At 37.1% G+C, this 26,000-nt stretch overlaps 1 protein-coding gene across 1 annotated transcript in view; it reads left to right on the forward strand.

The window, feature by feature from the left end:
- DNAH14 (dynein axonemal heavy chain 14) overlaps nt 1-26,000 on the forward strand; it is a gene marked incomplete at its 5' end in the record, with an annotated part of 230,846 nt that overhangs the window by 162,189 nt on the left and 42,657 nt on the right. The window contains 7 exons of the mRNA XM_084254058.1: nt 3,250-3,409; nt 12,048-12,179; nt 12,580-12,675; nt 18,638-18,778; nt 20,485-20,700; nt 24,087-24,317; nt 24,595-24,716. Of these exons, the coding sequence (XP_084110184.1) occupies nt 3,250-3,409; nt 12,048-12,179; nt 12,580-12,675; nt 18,638-18,778; nt 20,485-20,700; nt 24,087-24,317; nt 24,595-24,716 (1,098 nt within the window). The remainder of the gene's footprint in view (nt 1-3,249; nt 3,410-12,047; nt 12,180-12,579; nt 12,676-18,637; nt 18,779-20,484; nt 20,701-24,086; nt 24,318-24,594; nt 24,717-26,000) is intronic.

Consider the following 26,000-nt stretch of genomic DNA (forward strand, 5'->3'; position numbering starts at 1 on the left):
AAAGCCATGGTGGTTATATAAACACCTGACCTGCATTTTTGAAAATATGAAGACAATATTTATGGCACTACCAGTTTAGGACAGAATATTTGTGATTCTGTAAAAATATGGATACTACATGTGATACTGTAATGCTGGCCATTGCCGAAAAAAAGTTAATAAAGCACTTCCCCTATGTTCTTTCTCAAACACAAACATCTTCAGTGTCGTGGTAATCCATTAAAGAGAAATTCACAAGAGAATATAAGAAATGAAATACTTTAAGGTACAAAGATCTGAACCTGATAGTTTTGATTTGAATATTAGGATGGGATCATTTTTAACTTGGACTCTCCAATTTCACAAATAATCAGAATTTGCCTAGCACACCTTAGAATGTATTACTTCCTCTTACATATAGGAAATAGCATTTTAATTAAGATGCAGAAAATGTGAAGCAAATCTATTATAATAGGTATAAACATTATTAACTCTGGGGATAAGAACAGAAAATGGCAAAAAAGGATTTTTCTTCCCATTTATCTTATTATTGTGGTAACATTGTTTGCAGCACGGTAAGTGATAGTGTCACACCTCCTCACATGAATGTCACCACAGCTCACCCGCCACCACGGCACCTTCAGTCATCCGTGTGTTTTATGGTTAAGAACAGACTCTCACAATGCTGAAGTCATTCCACCTAAAGTTGAAAAACAAATAGGAAGAGGGCAATTTTTTTACTTCTTTTCCCCTCAGTTACCTCATTGGTATGTACTTAGTCTTAGCATTCTTTAATTTATTCATTTATTCAGCAAATATATCCAGTGCACACTATGAACAGGGTCCCCACTCTAGAGGTTGAGGTTACAGCAATTAACAGCTGGGGGGGGGCCTTTTTGATGAGGTAACACTGAAGCAGAGAATGGAATGAAGCTGAATATAAACCAGGAAGGTATCTAGAGAAAGAGTATTCTAAACAGCACAAATGGAAAGCACAAGTCTTAAGGCAGAAATATGCTTGGTGGGTTTCAGGAACTGCAAAAGACCTGGATGACTGAAGCTTAGTTAGCAAGGGGAGTAGCAGAAGATGACACGAGGGAAGCAGCAGGACCCAGCCCTACCCCAACGTAGCTCCCCCTTAATCTTGGGACTTGGTTTCAGAAATTCTGTTCTCTTAGTTTTTTCTGTGGCAGATTTTCCTGAGAGAGAAATCAGCTGAAATTCCCAGTAGCCTGATTTCTGAGGGACAGTACATCATTTTGTTTAAGCCCTTGGACTCTGCTACCAGGCTTCCTGGATTAGAATCCTGTCACTATCACCTTCTGGTTGTGTAGCATCTTCATACCTCCGTTTCCTTTTTTATACAACAAAGATAACAGAAGTTGAGAAGTTTGGAAGAATTAATATAAAATGTAAAAATGCTTAAAATAGAGTCTGGTATAAGGCAGGTGCTCAATAAGTTTACTTTATTTTTTTTATTTTAAAATTTATTTACATATGTTTTGCATCATTGTTCATTTTTGTACAATATTTGCTTTCTCTTCTCAGGTGTAGTCCCTGTAAAATTTCCAAATCCAATTCATCCATGCACCATCACCATAGTCCCTAGTGCTCTTCCCTCTCTGTCCTGTCTTGATACCTCTCCCTCCCCCTCCCCTGTAGAATGTCTCTGATTTGTAGTTGCCTGTTAATTTAAAAAATATATATATAATTATTATTTTTTGTCCTGATCCCTTATCTGTTTCCCCTATATTGCTCCTGTTGGTGAAACCATCTGGTATTTTTCTTTTTCCTTCTGACTTATTTCACTGAGCATAATCCCTTCCAGCCCCATCCAAGATGCTGCAAATGGCATGAATTTATCATTTTTGATTGCTGAATAGTATTCCATTGTGTATATATACCACATCTTCTTGATCCAGTCATTATTTTTGGGCATTTGGGTTGTAGGGCCAATTAGAGGTTTCCTCTGATCAAACCCTGTATCCTGCCCTAGTACTACAAAGGTCAAGAAAATAAGCCTTGAGAGGTCTCCCTGGTGGCACATTGTGCTATCATCACTGTGGCCTGAGTTCAATCCCTGGCCAGGGAGTTAACCCACATGTCTCAGCAGACCTCCTCTGCCTCTCCTGCTGCTCCCCTCAGCAGTGTATTTCAGTAGATCCACCTGTTCTGCTCCCTTCTCGTTTCTGGTGAATCTTCTCAACACCTCCCACCCTGTACCTCTGGCCTACATCCCAGTTCTTGTATGCATAAATAAATTAAAATAAATCTTAAAAAAAAAAGAAAACTAGTGTTGAGCTGGAAGTCTTTGCATGTGCCTTTTTTTCCCTCTCAAAAGATTCCTTTCTTTTTTTTTTATGAAAATGCATACACTGTGCAAAAATGAAAAATGATGTAAAAAATATATAAAATTAAAAAAAATATAAAAAAATTCCTTTCTTCCTTTGGAGAGTCTATGTGATTCTTATTTGGGGGAGCCTCATTACCCTGTCTCTTTGCTTCCAAGTTCCACACGTTGTTGCACAAACACTATCACCCCATTGTGGCCCTTCATTGAAATTTACTTTCTGTGGGTGTTATTCTGACCCGTGGCTGCCCATTCTCCAATGCAAGGCCAGCCGCACATCAACTGATTAGGACATAGCTCAGAGGCAGCTTTAGGTGTTCCAATAATCACATTTTGATCACTTTAGGGACAAATTTCCATTTATCCCTCTCCTACCCACACACACCGTTCTATCAGTGATATTTATGGTAGAAATTTTAGATCAGAATGAAGGAAAATCAGGATGTATTTAAGGGAGGTTGCACCTTAAAGCATCCCTTAAATCACAAAAATCAGGCTAACCCCTAACTCTCCCCTCTACCTTCATGTTCACACACTATCTTTTTCAATTAGTTTTCAGTAAATCAAGACTGAGATGAACTAGGGGGGTTTCAACTTTAGGGGACTCTTCAGTAAGAACTTTTTAAACTTTTATAATGAAAAGAATTTTCTCTAACTCAAATGTTCTACATTAAGTTTCTGGATGAATTGCATTACATAAAACTCAGATGTTTTATGCATGTCATCTTCCTAAAGCAAAGATACGGTTATATTAAAGATAAACAGATTATAAAAGATAATCAAATAATGAAATAGCAATTTATTGGCAAGTTGTTATCAAAATGCTTATTTAAAAACTGTGCATATTGTCTTCTGAGATAATTTACAGAGTACATTTGATTTAATTGTAAATTTAACTGAATGTTTACCATTTATTTCAGAGTATACACACGACCTCCATACCTTGTACTGACTGTTATGAATGCAGTTTGCATCCTCCTGCAAAAGAAGCCAAGCTGGACTGCAGCAAAGTTACTTCTTTTAGAAAGTGGTTTCCTAAAAAAACTGACTAACCTTGACAAGGACAGCATACCTGATAAGGTAAAAAGTTTAACCATAATTAATGCATAACTGATGCAGTCTGTATTTATAATCAGTTATACAATTTATATATCAAATAGGTGTATTAGGAATTGGAATCATATTAAAATTCAAAGGCAATGGTAAAAGTTAAAAGGTCAGAGAGCGAGGTGGGTATCCAAACTTTTTAGACCTCCTGAAAGTTTCAAGCAAGAGCAACATGTCACCCAGATAAGAAAACATCATGTGAATCAGGCGGAGCAACATAGCGGCGAGGAGACGCTGCGAGTAAGATCTCCCATTAAAAAAAAAGTTAACAGAGAAGAAAAGCGGCAGGTCCCAGTGAGAACTGGGACACGGAAGATAAACGGACGACTCCAGCAAACTACCCGAAGAAGAAAGTGGCCATAAAAGAGGACTAGAAGGGAGGAAAGCGCAGAACCCTGCTCCCTGCCCCACCCACAGAGTCGGCACACTCCAACCAACAGAGAGGAGGAAAACAACAAACTAAAACGACCAACAGGAACAAACTACGCAGCAAGCAGGACTGGGAGTGGAAAGGAACTATTGCAGCCACCACACCCCGTGAACGGGAGCTGTGGAGAACCCTGCAGGATTCTCTGCGGAGGTGAGCGAACGGCTCCCGGCGCCATTAGAGAACAAAGAGACTCTGGAGGGGACCTGCACTCAGCCCCGGGCCGGCCGGTAAGCTTGCGCGGAAAAGCAGGGCACTTAGCACGCTTGAAAAGCAAACGCGGATCGGGATCACAGGTCCCCGTGCCTGCGACCTAGGCTTGCGGGGAGACACGCGGAGGCCCTCAATGAGGTGAAAGTCCCTCACTGAGTAAGCAGGAACCAGGCGCCCAGGCACGGGAGCGGGGTGCAAAAGGCGCCATTCCCGCGCCACTGAACTGGGCTACAGCCCGCGTCCTGGACCTGAGGGCTTTGGAACTGAGAACCGGGGCACGAAGTTCGGGGCGTGGGTTCTCCACGACGGTGGGGCACAAGGCAGACACAGCACCCCAAAGCCGTTGAGGTTTACCCTACCATTCCCGCTCTGTTCCCTGTCCCACGAGGTGGGGGGGGCGAAAAACAGCCCCCCAAGGACAATAGGAGAGCTCTCTGGCGCCACCTAGCGACCAGAAAAAAAAAGTCACTAACACCCCATAGAACAGGGAAATTTCTTAAGACTGCTTGAAAAGGGCAGAAGGCTCCTGGAGGAGACAGTGGACAGCTGGGAAGTTAGCCCACGCCAGGCCCCTTCCAACCAGCAGTCTGAGCCCACAGAGGGAGCAGGCACCCACGTCTGGGGCAGACCGGGCGCGCAGAAGAGTGTGCCTGAGACCAGATGCTCAGGGACTGCGTCCCGCGTTGCCATTTTAGAACAGGGACATTTCTTCAGTAAAGACTTCCTGAAGGCAGCAGAAAGCTCCCTCAGAAGCCAGAGATGGCTCCTGGAGGAGCCACAGGGGAGTGGAGAAGTTCACCCAAGATGCCGGCCAGTCCGAGCAACACAGTGTCCCAATGCATACGACAAATTAGAAAACAGACAGTAGGGAGTGGAAGAGCCACACGCAACCTAACAACTCCTCAGGAAAAAAGCACACCACAAAAAGAAAACCACCCCCCCAGATTGCAACGACAGTAACTTGGAAGAACTTCTGAGCCTTCCAGAAAGAGAATTTAAAATTGCCATGATTAAAAAAATGACAGAAATCATAAAGGAAAACAATGATCAGAAGAAGGAAATTGAGTCCCTAAAGAGGGAAGCAAAAGAAACGCAGGAGATCAAAGAATTAATGGAGGAACTAAAGAACTCTGGGAAAAGCAATGAAAGCAGAATAGATGAAATGGAAGAATGAATAAGTACTCTTGAAGACACAGAAATAAAAAGAACCAAAACAGAAAAGGAAAGAGAAGTACGAAGGAAAAAGAATGAAGAAAGACTTCGGGAATTATCTGACTCCATGAAGAAAGGAAATATAAGAGTTATAGGAATTCCAGAAGGAGAGGAGAGAGATGTAGGAACAGAGAAAATATTCCAGGAGATAATTGAAGAGAACTTCCCAAATGCGAAGAAGGAGATGAAAATTGATATACAAGAAGCAAGAAGAACACCAAACTTCCACAACCAAAGGAAAAATATAGGAAGACACATAATAGTAAAGCTCCCAAGAATCCAGGACAAGGAAAAAATAATGAAGCTGACAAGAGGGAAGAAACAGATAACATTCAAAGGAAAACCAATCAGGCTGACATCAGACTTCTCTGAAGAAACACTACGGGCAAGGAGAGAGTGGAGGGACATAGTCAACAGACTCCAAGAAAACAGATGCCAACCAAGAATACTCTATCCTGAAAAGCTCTCCTTCCTCTATGAAGAAAGAATAAGGACCTTCCCAGACAAAGAGAAACTCTGGAATTTCATTATGACTAAATCCCCACTCCAAAAAATACTACAAGGAATCCTAAAGCCAGAACCTCAGAGGGACGAATAACAACGAAAGAAGGCCAAAAAAAAAAAGTTATTAAAAGAATAAATAAATAAAATCAAAGGAAAGATAAACACAATGGCAAATACAGATGCTGACATATCAATATTAACTCTAAATGTAAATGGACTAAACTCTTCAATAAAAAGACACAGAGTTGCAGCCCGGATTAAGAAACAAAACCCAACCTTTTGCTGTCTCCAGGAAACACATTTAGCTACAAAAGATAAAAATAGGCTCAAAGTTAAAGGATGGAAAAAATCCTACAAGCAAATGGACCAAAAAAGAAAGCAGGAACAGCTATACTTATATCAGATAAAACAGACTTTAAACTCAAAAAAATAAAAAGAGACCCCAATGGTCACTACATTATGATCAAGGGGACAATACTTCAAGAAGAAATAACACTCATTAACATATACTCACCTAACGAAGGAGCACCAAAATATATCAGACAACTGTTGTCCTCTCTGAAAACAGACATCAGAGAAAACACATATGTAGTGGGAGACTTCAACACACCACTATCAACAATGGATAGATCAACAAGACAAAACATAAGTAAAGAAACTAAAGCTCTAAATAAGGACCTAGAGCATTTGGGCTTAACAGACATCTATAGAACACTAAACCCCCCAAAAAAGGAGTACATTTTTCTCAAGCGCACACGGATCATTCTCCAGGATCGATCACATACTGGGGCACAAGACAAACATCAACAGATACACCAAGATTGAAATCATATCAACCATCTTTTCTGACCATGAAGGCAACAAACTAGAAATAAACCATAAAAAGAAGGCAAGGAACTTTCCTACCTCATGGAGATTAAAAACCACACTACTGGAAGACCACTGGACTAATGAGGAGATCAAAGAAGAAATTAAAAAATTCTTTCAATTGAATGACAAGGAGGACACCAATATCCTAAATGTATGGGATGCAGCAAAAGCAGTAATAAGAGGAAAATATATAGCAATAGAAGCTCACATCAAGAAACAAGAAAGAACTCAAAGAAACAACCTAATCTTGAAGCTCAAAGATCTAGAAAAAGAACAACAAAAAAACCCCAAAACCAGTAGAAGAAAAGAAATAATAAAAACCAAAGCAGAAATAAATGAAATTGAAACTAAAAAAACAATACAAAAGATCAATGAAACCACGAGCTGGTTCTTTGAAAAAATCAATAAAATAGACAAACCCCTAGCCAGGCTCACAAAGGAAAAAAGGGAGAAAGCACAAATAACAGGATCACAAATGAAAGTGGAGAAATCACAACAGACACAGCAGAAATCAAAAGAATAATCAGTAACTACTATGAACAGTTGTATGGAAACAAGTTCAACAATCTAGAGGAGATGGACAAATTCCTACTACTCTACAATCACCCAAAGCTAGATAAAGAAGAAATAGAACACCTAAACAAACCAATTACAAGCAGCAGAATTGAAATGGTAATCAACAACCTCCCCAAAAACAAAAGCCCAGGACCTGATGGATTTCCAAATGAATTCTACCAAACATTCAGAGATGAATTAGTGCCTATCCTTCACAAACTCTTCAAAAAAATTGAAAAGGAAGGGACAATACCAAACACATTCTATGAAGCCAACATTACACTAATACCAAAAACGAACAAGGACAACACAAAAAAGAAAAACTATAGGCCAATCTCCCTAATGAACACTGATGCAAAAATCATCAATAAAATTTTAGCTATCAGAATCCAACAAGGTATCCATAAGATATTCACCACGACCAAGTAGGATTCATTCCAGGGACACAAGCATGGTTCAACATCCGAAAATCAATCAATGTTATCCAACACATCAACAAAACAAAATATAAAAACCATATGATAATATCAATAGATGCTGAGAAAGCTTTCGACAAAGTGCAACACCCATTCATGATAAAAGCCCTTGAAATTCTTGGGATACAAGGAACATACCTCAACATCATAAAGGCCATATATGACAAGCCAACAGCCAGTATCATTCTCAATGGTGAAAAGCTGAAAGCACTTCCATTAAGATCTGGAACAAGACAAGGATGTCCACTCTCACCACTGCTTTTCAATATAATACTGGAAGTCCTAGCCAGAGCAATAAGACAAGAGAAAGACATCCAAGGAATCCAAATAGGAAAAGAAGAAGTCAAACTATCACTATTTGCAGATGATATGATAATATACATAGAGAACCCCAAAAACTCCACATAAAAACAAATTCAACTCATCAATCAGTTCAGTAAAGTGGCAGGATACAAAATCAACACGCAAAAGTCAGTAGCCTTCCTATACACAAACAATAAATCTGAAGAAGAAGAAATCAAAAAAACCATCTCTTTTATTATTGAAACAAAAAAAATCAAATATTTGGGAATAAATCTAACAAAAGAGGTAAAGGACCACTACAAAGAAAACTATAAAACACTGTTAAAAGAAATAGAAGAATACACAAAGAAATGGAAAGACATCCCCTGCTCATGGATTGGAAGAATAAACATTATGAAATGGCCATCCTACCAAAAGCAATATACAGATTCAATGCTATTCCAATCAAAATTTCAATGTCATTCTTCAAAGAAATAGAACAATTATTGATGAAATTCATATGAAATCACAAAAAACCCCGAATAGCCAAAGCGCTCCAGAAAAAAAAAGAAGGGAATGGAGGCATCAGACTCCCAGACTTCAAACTATACTACAAAGCCATAATCATCAAAACTGCATGGTATTGAACAAGAACAGACATACAGACCAATGGAATGGGATAGAAAATCCAGAAATAAACCCACAGATTTATGGTCAACTAATCTTTGACAAAGGAGCAAAGACTATACATTGGAGCAAAGAAAGTTTGTTCACTAAATGGTGCTGGGAAAACTGGGTCGCTACATGCAAAAGAATGAAGCTTGACCACTACCTCACACCATACACAAAAATCAACTCAAAATGGATTAAAGAACTAGACATAAGACCTGAAACCATAAAATACATAGAAGGAAATATAGGCGAAACACTACACTACGTGATTTGCACATCAAAGACATCTTTACAGACACATCACCCAAAGCAGTGATAGTGAAGGCAAAGATAAACAGCTGGGACTACACCAAATTAAAGAGCTTCTGCACAGCAAAAGAGACAATAACAAAAACAAAGAGAAACCCCACCAACTGGGAGAACATTTTTGCACACAACACTAATGATAAAGGACTGATCACAAAAATCTGCAAAGAGCTGATGAGACTCAGCAACAACAAAGAAAATAACCCAGTCAAAAAATGGGCAGAAGTGCTAAAAAGAAACTTCTCTGAAGAGGAAATGCAAATGGCCAACAGGCATATGAAAAAATATTCAACATCACTTGTAATCAGGGAAATGCAAATCAAAACTACCATGAGACACCATCTTACACCAGTGAGAATGGCACATATTAAAAAAACTAGCAACAACAAATGTTGGCGAGGGTGTGGAGAAAAAGGACCTCTTCTGCACTGCTGGTGGGAGTGCAAACTGGTCCAACCACTATGGAGAGCTGTGTGGAGATTTCTGGACCTACTAAAGATAGAGCTCCATATGATCCAGCAATTCCATTTTAGGTATTTACCCAAAGGACACAGAAACATCCATTCCAAAGAACACCTACACCCCTATGTTTATAGCAGCACTATTTACAATAGCTCAGCTTTGGAAACAGCCCAAATGCCCAAAAATAGATGACTGGATCAAGAAGATGTGGTACATATACACCATGGAATATTACTCAGCATTCAAAAAAGATAAACACATGCAATTTGCAGCAACATGGATGGCGCTGGAAGGGATCATGCTCAGCAAAATAAGCCAAAAAGAAAAAGAAAAATAACGGATGATCTCACTCATAGCAGGAATCTAGAAAACTTAAATAAGGGACCAGGAAAATGAATAACTATAAGAAAGTGAAAATCAAAATCAACAAAAAACTATGAACCAGGGACACTTTTTTGGGGGGTGAGGGGCGGGAGGGGAGGGATTGGGGTCAGAATGGGGGGGCTGCAATTGTATGGGGAATATAAAAATAACATTTGTTATTTAAAAAAAAATCAGCATAAAAATGCTTATAATTGCCAAAACATGTTAACTATCAAGATGGATAAGCTTAATTCATCAATAAATGGAGTATTAGCAACAACAACAAAAAAAAAAAGAAAACATCATGTCTCAAAATCTCTTTAAATAGTAAGAATGGAGAACAGGTCAATGTTGAGAGAAAGCTTATGGATGAATTGCATTATATTGTGAAAGTACATTGAGTGGATAAAGATATTTGATACTTTTTTATTGACATACATTGGACACATAAGATGATAGTAATTCAAGTCTATAATATAAAGATACAATTTTGTGTGCAGTACTGTGAAATGATGGCCACAGTAATTTGAGTGAACATCTATCACTACAAACAGCTACAATTTTTCCTTGTTATGAGATCTTTTATGATTTTACTCCCTCAACTTCAAATATGCAATACATTATTATTAAATATAGTCAATACTGTACATCCTCAAGATTTATCTAATTACTGTCTTATTTTACTCAGCATGATCACCTCGAGATCCATCCATTTCATGCCAAAATTTCATCTTTCTTAATAACGGAATATTCCATTGTGTATATATTCTACAAGTTTGTGGAATTTTGATCATCTTCACCCACTTTGCCCAGCTCCCAGTCCCATCTCTGGCAACCATCAGTCTTGTTCTCTAGATTTACAAGTTAGTTTTATAGGTTATTACTTCTTTTTTTAGATTCCACATTTAAGTTGAAGTCATGTGGCATTTTTTTTTATAAATAATAAATTTTATTTTTATATTCCCCATACAATTGCAGCCCCCCCATTCTGACCCCAATCCCTCCCCTCCCGCCCCCGCCCCCCTAAAAGTGTCTCTGGTTCATAGTTTTTTGTTGATTTTGATTTTCACTTTCTTATAGTTAATCATTTTCCTGGTCCCTTATTTAAGTTTTCTAGATTCCTGCTATGAGTGAGGCCATCCGGTATTTTTCTTTTTCTTGTGGCATTTTTTTACAATACCCCTAAGAAACTAATTTATTTAGTAGTGCCAGAAAGTGGCTGCTGCCACAGCAAAACCCTGGTAGAAATGAACTGAATACTGTAGAGGTTGAAGAGTATCCAAATGCAAATATTACATCAGAGTTGACCTGACATGGATGTTGAGGGACTGGGATATTTTGTGGACATGTAAAGGGCACAGTCCTAAACTGAAGGAGTGAATATTCATTAATTCATTCGAAAAGTATTTATAGTTCTTGTTTGTAAGAGACATGATGAGACATTAAGATAGTTTCAAGACCAACTCACTCCTTGATAGTATGAAGTTTACATTGTAATAGGAAAAAAGACATTAAATAACTAATACTATAATTAATTAGTTAAATTTTATGGAATGTGCAATTAATAAGTAGAGGGTAGTAAAAGAACAAGGTGAATTTTTTAGCAGAATGTTAGTGCTGATATTCATATTCATGAATTAATGCCACAACTACTCTCTGAAGCACTTTTAGCAAAAACATGGATTTGGTTAATTAAATATTTCAAGCTAATAACAATTAATAGCTCATTTATAGAAATGATTAAAAAGGTAATTGTACTATAAGGAGAGCACAAAAAAATAGAGAATGGACTACCTGATATCTAAATTGTTCAGCAAAATGGTTCTGTACTTATAGTTAAAATAGGAAATACTTGGTTGGAAAGGAAGAGAAAAGGAATGAATCTTAGTCTGAGGAGAATTTTATTCTGGTTATAGTTCAAAAAAGCAGATGAGAAATACCATGTATCTCAGCTAGTTTGTATGGTTTCGGTGCAGTGGGTCTATGGGTATGTGACACAACAAAGCTAGAGAATATCCCTGCTGAGCAGCAGAGTGTCCCAGGCCAACCATCATTGTCTCCAGAGACCATTGCATCAGGGCTGCTCTGCCAAGACACACCTTGAGTGCCATTTTAGGGCCCTTTTATACCTAGTTATGTGTCATTGATTCTACTGTTGAAGAGTTGTTGAGTATTTCTTACATAAAATTTCATTCTAACCTAGATTGAGAAAAATTTCAGATCAATTGTATTTTGTTCTCATGTCATACATGAACTATCTTCTCTCTAGGTTTTCGCGAAGCTGAAAAAAATTTTAACTTTGCCTGATTTCAACCCAAACAAGATTGCTCTAGTCTCTGTTGCTTGTTGCTCTATGTGCCAGTGGGTTATAGCATTGAATAACTACCATGATGTGCAGAAGGTATTGTTCACCTCCCAAATATCTCTAACAATGTGAAAGTGACACACTTAGTCCCTGAAATAGTTATTATTTAACAATGATCAAATGAATTTCTGTGACAGAGTACCTAATGAAAGCACTTCAATCAAACATACGATGTTAGCCAACGCCTTTGTTAACTCAGTGCACCCATTGAATTAGTCTATTTAAATCAACTATGATGTTGTTTTGTTTTACTATTCACCATATTAAAATAACTGTATCCCTTTTGTACACATATTTGTATGCGTAATTCTGGGAAAGGTTTTAAAGAGTTGATATCCACAAATGTCTTTCAAACATAAGCAACATTCTTAGCAGTGAACATTCTTAACAGTGAACTTGACTTTAACGCTTAAATGATGTGACTTTCTATTTGAAGCTGGCAAGACCCAAGCAAGTCAAAATAGCTGAGGCTCAAAATGTCCTAAATATTAATCGACTGAGGTTGACTGAAAAACAGAGAGGTTTACAGCTGGTAAGAATTTTTTTTTTTTTACTTATTAAAATTTTTTTTATTGTGTTAATGTTGGTTTGAAACATTGTATGTGATTCACAGACATAGGCTCACACCTCCTCAGGCGCATGTTGTTACACCACACCCACCACCACGGCACCCACAGTCCTTCACTGCAGTTTATTGTGTCCTTTCCCCATGTGGGTTCTGACCGGAGAATATACTTGATGTAATTTCAGTCTTCATGAAATTACCAGCACTTGTTTTGTGACCCAGCGTGTGATCTATCCTAGAGAATGTCCCATATGCACTTATGACACTGTGTTCTCAGCTTTTGGGGGGGTTCAGTCTCCTGAAACTGTCTCTTAAGCCTGTCTTGTACTATTTTGTTGCTGCCTGTGCCTTGTATCAGATTTGATAACAGTTGCCTTATATATTTTGAGGGTTCTTTGTTTGGTGCACATATATCAATGAGTGTCATATCTTATTTTTAAAGATTTATTTACTTATGCATACAAGAATGGGGGTACAGGCCAGAGGTGTGGGGGGGTGAGAGGATTCACCAGCAACAGAGTGGGGAGCAGAACAGGCAGAACTGACGGAAATACACTGCAGAGGGGCACAGTGGGAGAGGTCGGGGCGCCATGTGGGTATCTCCCTGGCCACCAGGGAATGAACCTGTGCTGCAGAGGCTGCAGACAGCTTCACAGCGCTGCTCTCAACCCCCTGTGCCATCAGGGAGGCCCGAGTGTTATATCTTTTGAAGATATTGATCCCCTCATCATTTAATGTTCACCTCTTCCTCTTGTTACTTTTCTTATCTGGTAGTCTTTTTTATCTGATAGAAGCATCTCTTCCTCTGCCTTTTTTTGTACCCCATTTGCTTTTGAACCCCATGTAGCTGCTGAAAGCTAGCTTGTGTTGGTATACTATGGAGTTAATGGGTAAATAAAAGTATATATATAATATATATAAATATTTTAAATATTTATAAAGTTGTTATCCAACTTTTTTGCTTTGAATTGACTTTTTTTTTTTTTTTTTTTACTTTTACCTTTGGAACTCAGATGCATCTCCTGAGAGACAACAGAAAGTGGGGTTTTGTTTTCTGAACCAAAGTGGCCACTGAAATGGGATACATTCAACAGTCACTCAATCCTACCTGACTAATTTCAGAAACTCATTAGTTACTCTGCACTGTCAGTGTATCTGGGATGAAGAGTTCAATAATTTTCTTAGAGAAAAAAGCTGAAATAATTTTTTTCTGTGTAAAAAATAAATCAGAAAATTATGTATCCTCAAAATGCTAAGACTGTAAGAAAGCCTACTGGGAAAGATGGTATTTTTTTTTAAAATATAATCTGGTGCCCTTTTTTTAAAAAAAATAAAGATTTATTTATTTATTTATACAAGATCTGGGGTAAGGCCAGAGATGCGGGGGGGGGGGTGAAGTGGTGAGAGGATTCACCAGAGAGAGAGTAGGTAACAGAACAGGCGAATTGACTGAAATACACTGCTGAGGGGAGCAGCGGGTGAGCCAGGAGAGGTCTGCAACGCCATGTGGAACCCTCACCCACAAGCCGGTATCGAACCGGCGCTGCAGAGGCTGCGGACAGCTTCACAGTGCGGCGCTCAACCTGCTGCACCACAGGGAAGGCCCAGAAGGCGGTATTTTATTTTATTTCTTTTTCTTTTTTTTTTCTTCCCCCTTATTTTGACACCAATCCCTCCCCTCCCTGCCCCCCACCTCCCATAGAGTGTCTCTGGTTCACAGTTGTTTGTTGAATTTGATTTTCACTTTCTTATAGTTATTCATTTTCCTGGTCCCTTATTTAAGTTTTCTAGATTCCTGCTGTGAGTGAGACCATCTGGTATTTTTCTTTTTCTTTCTGGCTTATTTCGCTGAGCATGATCCGTTCCAGCGCCATCCATGTTGCTGCAAATTGCATGTGTTTATCTTTTTTGAATGCTGAGTAATATTCCATGGTGTATATGTACCACATCTTCTTGATCCAGTCATCTATTTTTGGGCATTGGGGTTGTTTCCAAAGCTGAGCTATTCTAAACAGTGCTGCTATAAACATAGGGGTGCAGGTGCTCTTTGGAATTGATGTTTCTGTGTCCTTTGGGTAAATACCTAAAATGGAATTGCTGTATCATATGGAAGCTCTATGTTTAGTAGGTCCAGAAATCTCCACACAGCTCTCCATAGTGGTTGGACCAGTTTGCACTCCCACCAAAGGTGCAGGAAAGTTCCTTTTTCTCCACATCCTCGCCAACATTTGTTGTTGCTAGTTTTTTTAATATGTGCCATTCTCACTGGTGTCAGATGGTATCTCATGGTAGTTTTGATTTGCATTTCCCTGATTACAAGTGATGTTGAACATTTTTTCATATGCCTGTTGGCCATTTGCATTTCCTCTTCAGAGAAGTTTTTTTTAGCTCTTCTGCCCATTTTTTGACTGGGTTATTTTCTTTGTTGTTGCTGAGTCTCATCAGCTCTTTGCAGATTTTTGTGATCAGTCCTTTATCATTAGTGTTGTGTGCAAAAATGTTCTCCCAGTTGGTGGGGTTTCTCTTTGTTTTTGTTATTGTCTCTTTTGCTGTGCAGAAGCTCTTTAATTTGATGTAGTCCCAGCTGTTTATCTTTGCCTTCACTATCACTGCTTTGGGTGATGTGTCTGTAAAGATGTCTTTGATGTGCACATCACGTAGTGTTTCGCCTATATTTCCTTCTATGTATTTTATGGTTTCAGGTCTTATGTCTAGTTCTTTAATCCATTTTGAGTTGATTTTTGTGTATGGTGTGAGGTAGTGGTCAAGCTTCATTCTTTTGCATGTAGTGACCCAGTATTCCCAGCACCATTTATTGAACAAACTTTCTTTGCTCCAATGCATATTCTTTGCCTTTTCAAAGATTAGTTGACCATAAATCTGTGGGTTTATTTCTGGATTTTCTATTCCATTCCATTGGTCTGTGTGTCTGTCCTTGTTCCAATACCATGCAGTTTTGATGATTATGGCTTTGTAGTAGAGTTTGAAGTCTGGGAGTGTGATGCCTCCATTCCCTTCTTTTTTTTTTCAGGAGAGCTTTGGCTATTCGGGGTTTTTTGTGATTCCATATGAATTTCATCAATAATTGTTGTATTTCCTTGAAGAATGACATTGAAATTTTTGTTGGAATAGCATTGAATCTGTATATTGCTTTTGGTAGGATGGCCATTTTAATAATGTTTATTCTTCCAATCCATGAGCAGGGGAAGTCTTTCCATTTGTTTGTGTCTTCTTCTATTTCTTTTAACAGTGTTTTATAGTTTTCTTTGTAGAGGTCCTTTACCTCTTTTGTTGGATTTATTCCCAAGTATTTGTTTTTTTTTGTTTCAATAATAAAAGGGATGGTTTTTTTGATTTCTTCTTCTTCAGATGTATTGTTTGTGTATAGGAAGGCTACTGACTTTTGCGTGTTGATTTTGTACCCTGCCACTTTACTGAACTGATGATTAGTTGAATTCATTTTTCTGTGGAGTTTTTGGGGTTCTCTATGTATATTATCATATCATCTGCAAATAGTGATAGTTTGACTTCTTCTTTTTCTATTTGATTCCTTGTATGTCTTTCTCTTGTCTTATTGCTCTGGCTAGGACTTCCAGTATTATATTGAAAAGCAGTGGTGAGAGTGGACATCCTTGTCTTGTTCCAGATCTTAATGAAAATGCTTTCAGCTTGTCACCATTGAGAATGATATTGGCTGTTGGCTTGTCATATATGGCCTTTATGATGTTGAGGTATATACCTTGTATCCCAAGAATTTCAAGGGCTTTTATCATGAATGGGTGTTGCACTTTGTTGAAAGCTTTCTCGGTATCTATTGATATTATCATATGGTTTTTATATTTCTTTTTGTTGATGTGTTGGATAACGTTGATTGATTTTTGGATGTTGAACCATCCTTGTGTCCCTGGCATGAATCCTACTTGGTCGTGGTGAATTACCTTATGGATACATTGTTGGATTCTGATAGCTAAAATTTTACTGAGGATTTTTGCATCAGTGTTCATTAGGGAGAATGGCCTATAGTTTTTCTTTTTTGTGTTGTCCTTGTTCGGTTTTGGTATTAGTGTAATGTTGGCTTCATAGAACGTGTTTGCTATTGTCCCTTCCTTCTCAATTTTTTGGAAGAGTTTGTGAAGGATAGGCACTAATTCATCTCTGAATGTTTGGTAGAATTCATTTGGAAATCCATCAGGTCCTGGGCTTTTGTCTTTGGGGAGGTTTTTGATTACCATTTCAATTTTGCTGCTTGTAATTGGTCTGTTTAAGTGTTCTATTTCTTCTTTATCTAGCTTTGGGTGATTGTAGAGTTGTATGAATTTGTCCATCTCCTCTAGATTGTTGAACTTGTTTGCATATAACTGTTCATAGTAGTTACTGATTATTCTTTTGATTTCTGCTGTGCCCGTTGTGATTTAGCCTCTTTCATTTATTATCCTGTTTATTTGTGCGTTCTCCCTTTTTTCCTTTGTGAGCCTGGCTAGGGTTTGTCTATTTTATTGACTTTTTTGAAGAATCAGCTCTTGGTTTCATTGATCTTTTGGATTGTTTTTTTAGTTTCAATTTCATTTATTTCTGCTTTGGTTTTTATTATTTCTTTTCTTCTACTGGTTTTGGGGTTTTTTTGTTGTTCTTTTTCTAGATCTTTGAGCTTAGAGATTAGGTTGTTTCTTTGAGTTCTTTCTTGTCTTGATGTGAGACTCTTTTGCTATATATTTTCCTCTTATTGCTGCTTTTGCTGCATCCCATATATTTAGGATATTGGTGTCCTCCTTGTCATTCAATTGAAAGAATTTTTTAATTTCTTCTTTGATCTCCTTGTTAGTCCTGTGATCTTCCAGAAGTGTGGTTTTCAATCTCCATGAGGTAGGAGAGTTCCTTGCCTTCTTTTTATGGTTTATTTCTAGTTTGTTGCCTTCATGGTCTGAAAAGATGGTTGGTATGATTACAATCTTGGTGTATCTGATATGTTTGTCTTGTGTCCCAGTATGTGATCGATCCTGGAGAATGATCCGTGTGCACTTAAGAAAAATGTGTACTCCGTTTTTTTTTTGAGATTAGTGTTCTATAGATGTCTGTTAAGCCCAAGCACTCTAGATCCTTATTTAGAGCTTTAGTGTCTTTACTTATTTTTTGTCTCGTTGATCTATCCGTTGTTCATAGTGGTGTGTTGAAGTCTCCCACTACATATGTGTTTTCTCTGATGTCTGTTTTCAGACATGACAGTAGTTGTCTGATATATTTTGGTGCTCCTTCGTTTGGTGAATATATGTTAATGAGTGTTATATCTTCTTGAAGTATTGTCCCCTTGATCATGATGTAGTGACCGTTGGGGTCTCTTTTTATCTTTTTGAGTTTAAAGTCTGTTTTATCTGACATAAGTATAGCTGTTCCTGCTTTCTTTTTTGGTCCATTTGCTTGTAGGATTGTTTTCCACCCTTTAACTTTGAGTCTATTTTTATCTTTTGTAGCTAAATGTGTTTCCTGGAGACAGCAAAAGGTTGGGTTTTGTTTCTTAATCCAGCCTATGACTCTGTGTCTTTTTATTGAAGAGTTTAGTCCATTTACATTTAGAGTTAATATTGATATGTTAGCATTTGTATTTGCCATTGTGTTTGTCTTTCCTTTGATTTTATTTATTCATTCTTTTAATAACTTTTTTTTTTTGGCCTTCTTTTGTTGTTATTTGTCCCTCTGAGTTTCTGGCTTCAGGACTCCTTGTAGGAATATGGTATTTTAAAGAGCAAACTCTGCTTTCAAGGATTTGTTCATTAAATTCCTGCAGTGTACATTTTCAATGGTAATGTAACCCATCCATTCATGAAGAACTGTGGTGACATACTGTAAGTTAAAGGGGACATAATTGAAAGGCAAAGAGCTAAGGCAAAATGAGTGTAAGATTTGTCTCAATCACAAAATAATTATTTTTCAGATTGAAGAGCACTTGCTAAATTTGCAGGCAGCCTACAAGGATATTGTCGCTGATACGGAGCAGCTAGCAAATCGGAAGCAACGGGCCACCAGGCGTTTGCAGTGCGCCTCTGTCTTGCTGACCACCCTGGAGGATGAGAAGGCGCGTCTGCCTTTGGTTTCATTGTCTTTGTTAATTTCCCCGGGGCTTCACAAACTCCAAATGTTCTTTCCATTGACGATGATGATATATGCCTCCTAAAACTAATTATCCTTTTTCTTATTGCAAACAGTAGGCAGTCTTACTAACAATAAGGAAATCCCAGTCAAGTAGTCTTAAAACAGAAGTAACAGACTACAAAGTTCAGAAATTATTTTCTTTTGTTCTAAAAACTTCAGCATACTTTGTCTGACGAGGCCCACAGCAAACCTGCTGCTAGCATAGCAACAGCCGGAGCTCAGTGGGACTGAAAGGGAGATATGTTTAGGAAAAAAAGAGATTATTTCATTTTGCTCTAAATCTTTTGGTCTTATAATTTCTCTTCTGATCCGTCTGCCTTTTCTGTATTGGAATCCCCTCTGTGATGGTGAGCAGCTCTGCTTTGTCATGCCTCAGCTGTCTCAGAACCATCTAACATCATTCTCAAAAGCAGTTTAGGTCAGTTCCATTGTTTAAATAAATATCACGAAAGAATCTTACAGTATAGAGAGAAGGAGGTTATAAAATCAGACCAATCAAAGGGAAAGAAAATACAGCCCTCAAAATTTGTCCTTGAGAGTGAAAATATATGTTGAACGACAGTAGGACATCAACATTGTTCCAGATTTTACATATTCAGAAAAGAGGGTTCTTGCTCAACATGCTTTATTTATTTATTGACCAATCAAGCATACCCATAGTTGTAGAAGAAGGTCATCTGCCAGGGAATAGGACTTCAGGTCTCAGCTATAACCCTCAGAAACTGTAAATTTGAACAAGTGCTTAACTTCTTGAAATTTCAACTTTCTCATCTTAAATTGAAATCAATTGCTTTCACTTAACAGGATATTGAAAACATCAAATGAGATTTTCAAAGTAAAGTGTACAGTAAGTAGAGTCAATAAATAAAAAAATTTATAAATATTTTCAATAAATAAATTCAATAAATATTATTATTATTAACATACACTATTAATAATATATTTTAGTTAACTGATATGTTTTACATTATTCACAAAGGATTTGAAATGGTTATCCATCACCCTTACCATACATGATACTATTGACAATTCAAGAATACAACTCATATTCCCTGCAGAAAAGCCTGCTCTTAAACAACTTCCATTCTTAATTTTAAATTCAACAATATAAAAACACTAATAGTAATAGTAATAATAGGTTCAACTTGGAAACCATTAATATCTATAATGCCTCCACATCCCATAGTCAAATTCAAATCCTCCTTGTAATTTTAGTGCTAGAGAAAACATAAGAGGTCATTCAGTCTAATATTGATTTTAGATTTGAGAACAGCCTGAAACTTAGAAAAATGAAGGAGTGATCAGAGTTTACAAGAGAGAACACAACAAAGTTGATTTCAGCTATGGTCTTCTAGCCTCCTGCTACCCACTCCCTTCCTTTAAATTAGTGTTTTCAGCCCTTTTTCATGATCATACAACTGTACCACCTCCTAAAGTATCCTTTTAGATATTTTTTCTTATAGATTATAATACTGCTGATTTATTACACATCTGTTTACATGCTGTATGTACATCAGTGCTTTATATGTAAACAAAGAATATATTTTCATCTCCTATATATGTATCTATAATGTCTCAATAGTATGTTTTATAACAAATATGAATAGCTATTTTTACTTTAACATTTAGACTCGATGGCAAGAAATAATCAATCAAATAGACGTGAAACTGGAAGGAATTTTGGGTGACATCCTCATATCAGCAGCATGCATTGTCTACAGTGGAGTGTTAACAGAAGAATTTCGCAAGTTGATTGTGAAGAAATGGGAGAAACTCTGTACCGAAAACAACATTTCTTTTTCTCCCAATTTTTCTTTAATTGAAGTCATGGCACAGAAACTTGAGGTAGTAACATATTCCAGTTAAGTGACTTGTTGATTTGTATTTTGTGTGTATGTGCATCTTTTCAGCTTGGATCTTTTCTTGAAATTATTTTTATTAAAAAAAATGCTGAAGTTTAATACAAGCCTTAAATTTTTTTTTAAGTTTCAGTACCTCAATTACTTAAATCTCCTGCTTCTCATCCTCTGCGTAAATCACAAAATATCCTTTTTCACATTATAATCATACCACCCTGTCCTAACAAATATAGTCAATTTCTTTCCCTGAAACCCCTTTAATTAGTAAAATTGATTAACTTGTTGGCCTGCAGGTAATATTATTAGAAATAGTCAAAAACATAGTTCTAGTAACTATCTATTGGTATTGTCTATGTAAGTTCTTTCTATACTCATGTTGAGAGGATGAAAGAAGAAATACACCTTTTTTTTCATCCTCAGAGAGTGATTTTGGTCTAGTTTACCCACTGAGAATCCAACTAAATTCTAGAACCTCTTTTCTCTGACCCTGGTGACCACTTTCGTCCTGATTCATCCAGTCTCATGATTTTTAGGAATAAAATAATTTAAGGCTATATGTGTATCCATAAGTAAAGCTTTGGGGACTTATCATGTAAAAAAATAAAAAATAAAAAATAAATTGACCATCCAATCTACAAAATCTCAAAAGCAAGTACTGACATCTCATTTTAAAGCACTAATAACCAATTTAAACCCAAATATATTAGTGATTACTTTCAATGTGAATGAACTAAATTATCCAGTTATAACGATAAAATAGGAGGATTACATTAAAATAAAACCAAGTTGCTGCAAATTGCATGTGTTTATCTTTTTTGAATGCTGAGTAATATTCCATGGTATATATGTACCACATCTTCTTGATCCAGTCATCTATTTTTGGGCATTTGGGCTGTTTCCAAAGCTTAGCTATTGTAAATAGTGCTGCTATAAACATAGGGGTGCAGGTGTTCTTTGGAATTGATGTTTCTGTGTCCTTTGGGTAAATACCTAGGAGTGGAATTGCTGGATCATATGGAAGCTCTCAGCGAAATAAGCCAAAAAGAAAAAGAAAAATACCGGATGGTCTCACTCATAGCAGGAATCTAGAAAACTTAAATAAGGGATCAGGAAAATGAATAACTATAAGAAAGTGAAAATCAAAATCAACAAAAAACTATGAACCAGAGACACTTTTTTGGGGGGTGGGAGCTGGAAGGGGAGGGATTGGGGTCAGAATGGGGCATGTGCAGTTGTATGGGGGAATATAAAAATAAAATTTATTATTTAAAAAAATAAATAAATAAAAAATATTGAAAATGCTAAAAAAAAACAATAAAGTCATTTGAGAACAAAAAAAAAAATAAAAATAAAACCAAGGCACAAAACAGAAACCAAATGTTATTTAGGAAGGACATATCTAAGACATAAAAATGTTCACAGTAAAAAAGGGGAAGAAATTAAATATAGAATACCAAAAAATAGATTCTAAGTTTAAAAAAAAGGACTGTTAGATTAACTAAGCTTATTTTGCAATAATTATTGGCTTAATTCTGCTCAAAATTTTGCTCTTAGAAGATTTCACACTGAAAGTGTTCTCATCACAAGGAGATTTTTTTTTTCTTTTCTGTTTGTTGTATCTATGAGGTGATGTGTTTACTAAACCTATTGTAATCATTTCACATTTTATGAAAATCAGGCCATCATTCTGTACACCTTAAGCTTATATAGTGATTTATGTTGATTATTTCTCAATAAAACTGGAGAGGGAGGAAAAAAATCATTGTACTATAAAGGAATGTTCATTGTAGCATTTCCTAATAGCTACAAATGATACAATACAATTGCATTCAACAAAAGAATGAATAAATCGAGTTATACTCATAAAATGGAATGCTCTACCAATATGAGAAGGGATAGAACCATAAAATAACATTAATAAGTGAGTGAATCATTTTCAAAAATAGAAACGCTAACTTGCTGTTGGTTTCAAAGTTGACTTCTCTCACCACAATGACCTTCATGCTCTTCTCTGCCATTCAGATTATATCTGAATGGCAATATTACAATAATACTTGTGCTTTTCAGGATTCTTCATGTTTCATATTTCCTATTTTGTTGTTGTTGTTGAATTTGAGAGCACACAATTTTTTGCAGGCTTAAGCAAAAAGCCTCTTCTTCCATTTCAAAACTAAAACCTCTCTTGGCTTCTCGCAGAGGTCCTGTCTACGGGCTGCCCTGGCTTTTTCTCCCAGCTTGCTGGTGATGGCCCGAGGCAGGCATGGTGGCAAAGAGAGGCCATGGAGGATAAAAGTTTTGGAGTTGCCTGTTGATTTTGATTTTTACTTTATTATAGTTATTTTTTTTCCTGATCCCTTATTTGGTTCCTCTACATTCCTCCTCTAAGTGAAACCATGCAATATCCAATATTTTTCTTTTTCTTTCCGACTTCTTTTGATGAGTATAATCACGGGGAAATCATATATTGTACAAAAATGAAGGATAATGTAATAAATATATTTAAAAAAAAAGTTTTGGATTCACTATCTCAGTCAAACCCTCAGCCTGTCTCTCAATCTCGCAGTGTGACCATCACTAAGTCCTTAACCTCTTTTAGTCTCAGTTCCTTCTTCTGAGAAATGGAGGTGATTCCAGTAATTTAGCTACATTTATTACTGTGCTTGGCAGGCGATAGGAGCACAGTTGAGCAGCCATTATTATGTCTCCATGTTTCTGTGTCGTCATGTATTTCACACATGCACTAGCCTAAGATCCTGGGGGACAGGATCTTCTAGTTCTTTTTTTTTTTTTTTATAGAGGCATTTTATTTGTTTGTTTGTTTGTTTTGTTTTGTTTATACATGCACTGGGTACAGTCAGAAGCATGGGAGGGTGAGAGAATTCACCAGAGCCAGAGCGGGGAGCAGAGCAGGCAGAAGGACCGAAGTACACTGCTGAGGGGAGCAGCGGGCGGCAGGAAAGGTCTGCGCGCCATGTGGGACCCTCCTCCGGTGGCCAAGGAGCAGCCGGGGATGGAACCTGCGCTGCAGAGGCTGCGGGCAGCTTCGCAACCCAGCACTCAACTGCTGTGCCACCGGGGAGGCCCAGAATCTTCTAGTTCTTTTCTGTCTTCCATGACATCATTGTTGTGATGGGCATCCTAAATTTACCAATGAACAGAAAATTGTAATTTAGTGTGTGATTACTCACCTGACTCAAAATGTCATATCTCAAGTGTTAAAAATGTTCATTTCCTAGCCCTTTTGGAGATTGTTTGATATAAAGGATTGCTTGATCTAGAGGCAGTGATCCTGTAGGATCCATAGTATCCTGTAGGGTATTAGGATGTGAAGAATTATATGAAACAGTGAAAGTATTAATAATTTCATTCCAGATACAACAATGGAATCATCAAGGACTGCCTCTTGGTCAGTTTTCAACAGAGAATGCCATCTTGATCAAGAATGCCCTGCAGTGGCCACTGATAATTGACCCACACAAGCAAGCACACAATTGGATCCGTCAGATGGAAGGATCTAAGCTGCAGGAACTCTCCACCAAAGATAGTAATTACATCAAAAAAATTGAAAATGCTATAAAAGCAGGAGGGAGTGTTCTCTTGCAGGTATTTGGACCAAATGGTCTAGTTTCTTAATTCCATACAGCTGGCACATGTATTGCATGCATTGAGCATAAAGACTAAAAGCTTTAAGTGACAAGTAGCTTTGTAAAAGGACATTTTTAAGTAAGTAAATAAATAAATTTTTTTTCAATATTTAGTTCTCTCCTCCTGTGGTGTCCAGGTATTATGTGGTGTCCAGGTATTTATGTCCTTTTAATGCTGTATCTTATTTTATTTGTTGAAAAGTGAATTTTTTGTTTATGTCTGTTGTGTTTTTCAGAATCTCTCTGAAACATTAACTCCAAGTTTAAAGGCCATTTTGAAGAAGGATATTTATCAGAAAAGAGGACAATATTTCATAAGGGTTGATGATTCTGAGATTGAATACAATCCCAAATTTAGGTAATGTCTCTCACAGTTAAATTATGTCAAAGAGTTATGTTTTTTAAGACAAATAATAATAATCATCATCATCATCATCCTCATCCTGTATTTCAGTCTTGACAAGCTTCTCTGGAGGAAAAAGTGAGATTACACTTTGAATATTCTTTTCTATTTTCATGTTCCCAGTAGCACTCACCATACTCAACAGCAGCACTTCTCAGTATAGAGAAGAGAGAGCAGATTTTTATTTATGAAGTCATTTCAAACCAATATTTTTCAAATGGTGCCCTGATGAAAACTATGGTTTCCATGAATAATCTTCAGAAGCAGTGCAGGGAAGGTACCAAGCAGGAAATATGGCTGCTGGATCCAGAGGAGATGTATTTGGTCTGTCAATTTAATCAGGAAGGGCATCTACTTCTTCCAAAAACAAAATTTATGTTTCATATCTAGAGCAAAGAAATCAAGATTTTGTCTAGGCAGATATCCATGCCCTAGACAGTGATGGGCTTCCAGGAAACTGATTCCCACCAGGCAACTTCACAAAGCACTATTATATTGTCAAGTTTAATCACTACAAAATAAAATTCTCAAGAAAATAAGACATTTGAGTCATCAGTCATGTGCATTCTGTCATTCAACTCATAATCAGAAGATTGCTGGGTAAGCTGGTAATTAGCCAGGAGAACGAGAAGATTTTCACATCCTTTGCCTGGGCACTTAACTTCTTTGCAGAGCACTGACGGACTGGCTCCTCGCCGTGTGGCCAGTGGGCCTCTCTTGTGGGCAGAGCTACCACATGTTATTGCTCATCAGCTTCTTACTCCTTAGAATTCTCTCTCCTGGTCTCCTTCCTTTATTAAGAAAACATTTTCTAAAGTATGTTTCTCAAATATTTCCAGTGATTTAATAAATGTCACTCAAGAAAAGATTTCCCTTAGTGTTTTAATCCACTGGTTTCCAATAGTAGTTTATAGCAAAGTTAAACAGCATTCTTCCCATCCAAACTTAAAATCCCTTTATTTAGAGAACCTTCTCTAGAAAATAGTGTTCTTCAAAATACACTTTAGAAAACATCATATTAACTCATTCTTTCTCATTGAATGCATTATGCTGAAGCAGTAGCTCTAGAAATGCTAATGAAGTTACATTTTTTGAATTGTCAGTATGGTCCTTGTGTTTGAGTTGTGTATTTAAGAAGGTTGTAGAGGATGGAGACATTCATTCATTCACTTATTTTTGGTAGAAGCTTTATTGTATTGTAATGAACATACCATGCAGTTAACTCATTTAAAATGTGCA

The sequence above is a fragment of the Talpa europaea genome, assembly GCF_964194135.1.
Source record: "Talpa europaea genome assembly, chromosome: 14".
In the NCBI taxonomy this organism is placed as follows: domain Eukaryota; kingdom Metazoa; phylum Chordata; class Mammalia; order Eulipotyphla; family Talpidae; genus Talpa; species Talpa europaea.